Raw genomic sequence first — 6,988 nt, 5'->3', positions numbered from 1 at the left:
TTTTTTTTTTAGCCCTAAATGGGGCCAAGACGTCATTATAAGCCAGTACCATGTCTGATTTTCAGAGGTTTCCTGAGCTGGAACCACATTTGACTTTTTCTGTGAATCAGGAATCCAAGACTTTTGTGTTAAGTTTTCTTCCCTTTTGATTCCTGTACTGGCATACTTAGATACTTAGAGTAGGGTAGGTTCATTAGTTGAGGCTAGTGAGTGTAAAACTGCATACTATCAGTTTTTAATTATTATTTATTATTAAAATTCAAAGCTCTCAGTAGAGGGGAAATTACAGCTGCAGAAGCAATGATTTCCTGTAGATGTGCATTAAAAAAGACAAATATGATAATTTAAGATCTAGGGCTCACTGTGATTCAAGTGCTTCCTAAACTTACATAAAAGTATAACAACACTTAAGTAGTTTCTCCTGTAACTCCTAGTGTCCTTGCCTACTTTGTTTTTATCATTTTCATTCTGAAAAGCTTAATTCACTGTCCACTGAAGTCAACTACTTTGGAGAAGGTATCCTGTTTCCTACTTTTGGTAAGCCTTACTGATCATAGTGGAATGAATGCTTTCGTTTCCCAGAAAAATACAGGCTTTGTCATGCTGTGTGCCAGAACCATTTCAAGTAGTTTAACATATATTATACTAGTCAGTTTCTGGCTTCCAGGTGGAACTTTTGTGTGATGAACTTCTTTACTGGGATATTTTTGTCCATCATATTAAAATAATTGTATTGAGTAGTTTGTACCATCTTCCTATGAAAGCAAAAATATGCAAATATGGTTTGTAGAAAAAAATGGGGAAAAATCCATCTTACTGTTGCTTTATTATCATATCAAGATAACTTATATGTAAATATTTACTTCTGATTGCATATGCAGTCTTTTCTGTAAATCGTAGATTTTCTGTTCCTAGTTAATAGCAATGGAATTGCTGAAAACACTGATGTATTTCAAGCTTATAACATCCACTCTTTTCTACTTACAGCTTTTTATAATAAATTCTTCAAATATATTCTTTCTTGAACCGGCGAATGAAATAAAGGCTCTGCTGGATGAACACACTGATATGTGTAAACGCATTCTTAATATCTACCGTCACATGGTAGTCCAAGTGACAATGGACAAGAAGACATGGTAAAATGCTAATGCTTTTATCTTAGATTGTTAGATCACAAGAGAATTGTGAAAATTTACTTGGTAGTAGACGCAGTAGAGTGGTATTGATTATGCGAACCAGTTTCTCTAAATCAGTAAATACACGGACTTTAACATCACAGACAACTTAACCTCCTCCCCTGTGATATCTGCTCTGTTAAAGCCATTAGTAAAGCACCTAGTTAGTTTGAGGCAGTTTAACACTCAGTGAATAACGGAAGTAAGCTAGGATATACAGCTACTATTAAGGAGCTACTGATTACTTTTTTGCAGGGCGTTTTGCTCATCTGTCAAAATGCTAAAAATATGCAAACAGGTGAAGCTTCACAGCCTTATTTAAAAATAAACAAAAAATCCTCAGATAAGCATGGATAAGTATTATAATCAGATGTGATTTGCGCTTGATCTGTAATTGCATAGAGGAGTCAGCATGCTCCTTTCCAGTTCCTTTCCAGTGCTGAAGGTGCCTAGCGGGTACAAGAGACCCCACTTTCAAGTTCCTGTCTATTATTTCCCTGACTCCTTTAAATAGCTGCCTCTAACGAGGTAGTATATTGCCACCGTTCTCCATTGCAAGGAAGCGGTAGCAAGGGGATTTTGAATGGCTGACTTTAATTTTAATATGACTTGCTTTCAGTCTATAAGTAGTATTTCCTGAACTCTGGGAAAATAGAGCTGGAATTACATGTAACATGAAGCTTGTCTCCTCTTGTGAAGAAATAAGGAGTCAGTTCAAGGCTAACCCCTGGGAAATTTGGGAGTAATAATAGAAAACAAATTGCACTAGACTAGTTTTCCCCAGTTTCACATCACTGTAAAGAAGTGACTCTAGACTGTGATGGCAAAGATTGTGCCACACAGAATAACTGATGAAGTATATTAATGATAATGTAATATTGGCAAAACATGTCATTCATACCAGGGGGAAGGAAAAAAACCAGAACCAAACAAACCAAAGACCAGGAAAAGCTCAGACTGGAAATATAGTTAAAACTTTGCCTGTACCTTCAGGCTGTTGAGGTGATAGTGCTTGAGTGACCTGGTAGAAGATGTCAGTGGGTGGCAGGGATTTCTCTCTCTCAAGTGTGAAGAGAAGATTGGAGTAATTTCTTTTGCAAGAACCAAGTTAGGCTGTTTGTAATCACTGTGTCCTGTTTGGAATGTATTTGAACAAATCAAGTTTGGTTATTATCTTTGAAAGTATACTGGTATATACAGGAGTATAACAAAATGGTAACTCTAATTTTTTTGTTAATGTTTTATAGGGAACAGATGCTACTTGTGCTGCTCAGGGTTACTGAATCTGTGCTGAAGTTACCACCCCAAACTTTCTTGCAGTACCAAGGAAGAAAAAACTCTACTTTAGCTGGAAGACTTGCAGGACCTCTTTTCCAGGCAATTAAACATAAATTCACTCTAATTAATTCAGCTTAATTTTGACTAAGAGATTAGATGCACCAGTGTTGGCTGGTTTGTCGTCTTACGTCATTGATGATGTTGCCCAGATAATGTGAATGGTGTGGGTTAAACAGCTGGCTACATTTATTACTTTCTGTCGTATGTGTAAGGACACTAAGACAACAGGTTTTGGGGTACTGTGAAATTAAAAAATTGCTGTCCTTTAGCTGAGTTGGAATAACTGACATTGTGTGCAGTTTTAGCCTGCTTCCATTGCAAAATTAGCTCAGGTCAGCACAAAATGTTCTGTGTCATCCATGCCTAACCAACTGATTTTGTTATTCCTCACAGTAAGCTGTAGCAGATCCTTTCAAAGTTCGTAGCTGCAGAGTGCCGTTGCGGTGGCTTCTCTGTAAATACGATCTCTAAAGTATCCAGATATGAATGTGAGGAGAACTAGCTGAGGATGGTATTTCAAAACTCTCTGGCAGAACTTGTAAGATACCAAAAGATCTTTCATGAGTCAGTTGTTTCTGTAGCTCGGTCAGAAGCCCATGTTAACATAACTTTTGCTAATTCATGAAAAGTACTGGTGATGAAACAAATGTCAGGATTACACAGAAATTTCTGTGGCAGTTGGAAGCTTTAAGCAGTAACAATTGAATGTTGACATCTTATGTTCAGAACCCAATTTTTCTCACTTTATTCTTTTAGACTCTTATAGTAGCTTGGATCAAAGCAAATCTAAATGTGTACATCTCTCGAGAACTTTGGGATGACTTGCTGTCTGTAATGTCATCACTGACATATTGGGAAGAGCTGGCCACTGAGTGGTCACTGACAATGGAGACGCTAACTAAAGTATTAGCTAGAAACTTGTACAGCCTGGACCTCAGTGACCTGCCATTGGATAAATTAAGTGAGCAGAAGCAGAAAAAACATAAAGGCAAAGGTAAGACAACACTGTATACACATCATTTCAATTTGGGCTGGGATAATGAGATGTTGGGTACAGCATAATTTTGGTCTAGCCTTTTTAGTATACCTAAATAACCCAGTTTCATTATGATAAAGCTGCTTTTTAGAACCACCGCAAAATTCTCATGTTAAGATTCAGACCTGCAAATAGGCATATATGGAATGTATTTTTTGAAAGGCATGTTGAGTTTAACCTAAAATGTTACACTGTAGTGGGTTATGCCTTTCTTGTTTTATCAGAGCAATTAAATAGTTGAGTCCCAATCATAACTTCTTGAAAGTAACAAAGGTTACACATCTGGCAAAAGTTATCTAGCTAGCAAGTGGCTGTTGCAAGCACCATTGGAATATTGATCCTGAAATCCAAGATAAAGTGTAAAGTGAGCATAGTTTTGTTTGGCTTCTAATTCATCCCTAAGCCATGGTGAAGACAGTGATCCTGTTGGATTGTTTAAGAGAAAGGATACTCTTAAAAATCCGTATGAATGGTACCAGCTTTTAAATTGATTCCTAAACAATGCAGAAAACACTCTGCAGGACATAATATGGGGAGAGGAGGTGGCTACTTGCTTATAATGGTACAGTTCTGGAATTGGTAAGGGACAGGAGGTCCTGGATAGAGGGCTGGATTGAGATGCAAAACCTGGATTCTCTTCCCAGATCAGAGGCTGACTTTCTGCATGAGCCCACTAACAATCACCTCTGACTTTTTTTCCACTTTTGTAAAAAATGGGTAATGATACTGATCTCCTTTAAAAAGTGCTTTGAGATGTAACAGTGAGAGGCAAGGATTCTATTTAGGGTGAGTTAAGATGGGGAAAAAAGTTTTAGTCTGGTGTTTATCCTTCTGTATTCTGATTGATGTGGTTCTCCAGTTAAACTTCCGGGAAGAGACTTCCTGCTAGTATCCTTGGGTTTGTCACTGAGGAGTAATCGATGTGGATTCCCTCTCTTAGAGGGTGTTCCTATTTTTGCTCATCTTGGGCAGATGTGTTATTCACACTCTTGTTCTTCTGGTGTGTGACAACTGGACAAAAATACATTTTCCTGTAGTTGACCCTGAGAGCTTGTTCCATACCATACATCTTTGCTTTCCTACTATATAGCTTGCTTATTTTTCTTGCAAAAGACAAATGTTGTGGTTTTTCATTCAAGTGTTTTGGGGTTTTTTTTGTTAGTTTCTTTGTTGTTTGATTTTTTTGAGGTTTTGTTTGTTTTTAAAGTCTGATACTGGATGAGAATGTGTATAGTTATTTGAATATAGGCTTAAAAAACATTTTGAATCAGCCATATCCCCCATGCAGAGCCACATGACATGAGTTTGTTAGTCTTTAGTAATAAGAGTTTCAGAAAGCCTCTGTTGTTCAATGTGAGTTGCAGAGTTAAATCCAGCTTTGAAAGTAACAAATATAACACAAATTATGACAGATTTCTTTGGCCCTGTTCATTTGCTAATAATAATGAACAGGTTGTGCTCGAACTAACTTTCCGAGAAGATGCACTTACAATGGTTATAATTGTTTATCAAATATAATTTTGGATTATAAGAGTTCAGTGTGCATAAGGAAGTACATTGCACATATTCTTTAGTTCACTTTTTTAATATACAGTTGTTTTTGATACTTCCTCATATAAGCTTTATTTACTTCAAATATAAATGTAAAATCTGAATTTGTTCCATCTTTTCTTAATCTTACTATAGTATTTTCTGTGAATTTCCAAAGAGCCTTCTTCTCTGAGCCTCTCATCCCACATTTTTGCTCTTGCATTTTGTATTAAAACATTTTATCATCTTTATTTCATGTTCCTCAAATGACACGAAACTATTTAGAAAAAAACCCCCACAGTATAAATGTTCTATAATGTGTGATTTCATGTGTCTTGTCTAACAGGAATAGCAAAGGAAAAATTTCTATAGGTACACATCTGAACAGGCTACAACCTTTATAAACCCAGTTTTCTTGTGGTTTTGCACTTGACTGGTCAGAAGAGAAAATCACAATAGTTTAATAGCAATAAGACTTCTAAAAAAGTTTGGGTATCCCTCAGTGTTAATGCTGGTTAGTGGGTTTATATGTTTAAAAACCAGTAATGAGGTGTTTAGATTTGGAATCATACTTGCTTTGATAATAGAATTTATTTTGTCCAGCTTTAAAACTTTTCAAAAGAACTTAACTGCAAATATCTGGTGATGCCAGAGTAGAAGTGAATAGATCTGCAAATCTTCATTTGCAGGAGTCGGGCATGAATTCCCAAAATCTTCCGTTGATAAGTCCTTTTCTAGAGGCTGGAGCCGGGATCAGCCTGGACAAGCACCAATGAGACAGCGCAGTGCAACCACCACTGGCTCTCCAGGAACAGAAAAGGCAAGGAGCATAGTACGACAGAAAACAGTTGGTATGTATCTGTAAAAGCTGATATAAGTGACATTTGAGAAAGGGTAAGAAATTAATAACTGACTTTTGTAGCGAAGCGGGTAACTTCCAGAAAAGTATATGATCTCTAACAGTTAAATGTGTAACTTATGCAAAGTTACGTGCTTTGAGGGTATCTGAATAGCTGTGGTTACTAGAATTATAGTTACTGCAAAGTAAAGTAATGCAGTTGATATATTAATTCTTAATGAGTTTGATCAAGTACTTAAGTTGGATTGGAAAAATAATACTGTTGTATGTATACGAAAAAGAAAAAGCTGGAATGGTTTGAGCAATGGTATGGATAGGTGGGTAATAGAAGGCTTTTTAAGAGCATGTTTTCATGGACTATGTACAAAATAGGTTGAGTATTTTTCAGCTATGTAAAGAAAAGTGTGAGAAATATGTATATGTCTGAATCAATATGAAAGCATTAATGAAAGATTGACAGAAATGCATGCAGTTTTCCATTTCTGAAGTCATCTATTTCTCAACTTTATTACTTACAGATACTTTTTGGTGTGTTAGAAAGGAGTGATGCTAAACAGTGCTTTAGGCGAATTGCTCAAGAATATTTATGTTCGTATGATTTGCTTAGAATATCTTAACAGGAACTGGACTACGGATTTCTTTAGTCTGTTGTCTCATCTTGCTGATCCTAGTTCCTATTCCTTATGTGAAGGAAAACTAGGCTGACTTTACTTTTTTATCTAAAAGAACCACCTTTTAAGGAATATCTCTTGCTTTTTTACTATATCTGTAATTGTAGTGGCTTCAGTCATTGTTTGTTGTTGCTTCACTGATACTTCTTGGAAGCAGGTACATTCTGACACAGTTTTAAAAATGGAGATGCGTATTGGCAGTTGAATATGTAATTGTGTTAGCTTTTCAGAAATGAACACTGTCTCCTTTTTTTCCCCAAAAATATTTACAGTTAATTTTTTCAAATTGCAAAGATTTTTATTTGAATATTCTTCAACATTCTGCATTTTAAAAATGTTTTCTCATGAGGTTTTTGTTAGTGTGGGAGAGTTAATTGTC

General features: G+C 36.1%; 1 protein-coding gene across 1 annotated transcript in view; it reads left to right on the top strand.

Moving 5' to 3' along the window:
- Nucleotides 1-987: 987 nt before the first annotated feature.
- The window catches only part of LOC104410917 (ral GTPase-activating protein subunit alpha-1-like), a gene marked incomplete at its 5' end in the record, with an annotated part of 64,439 nt that continues 58,438 nt past the window's right edge, over nt 988-6,988 (top strand). Inside the window, 4 exon segments of the mRNA XM_010021217.1 lie at nt 988-1,136; nt 2,423-2,552; nt 3,270-3,507; nt 5,769-5,930. Of these exon segments, the coding sequence (XP_010019519.1) occupies nt 988-1,136; nt 2,423-2,552; nt 3,270-3,507; nt 5,769-5,930 (679 nt within the window).

Source organism: Nestor notabilis, unplaced genomic scaffold (genome assembly GCF_000696875.1).
Source record: "Nestor notabilis isolate BGI_N333 unplaced genomic scaffold, ASM69687v1 scaffold20758, whole genome shotgun sequence".
NCBI lineage: Eukaryota > Metazoa > Chordata > Aves > Psittaciformes > Psittacidae > Nestor > Nestor notabilis.
This window is presented reverse-complemented; position numbering and strand designations above follow the sequence as displayed.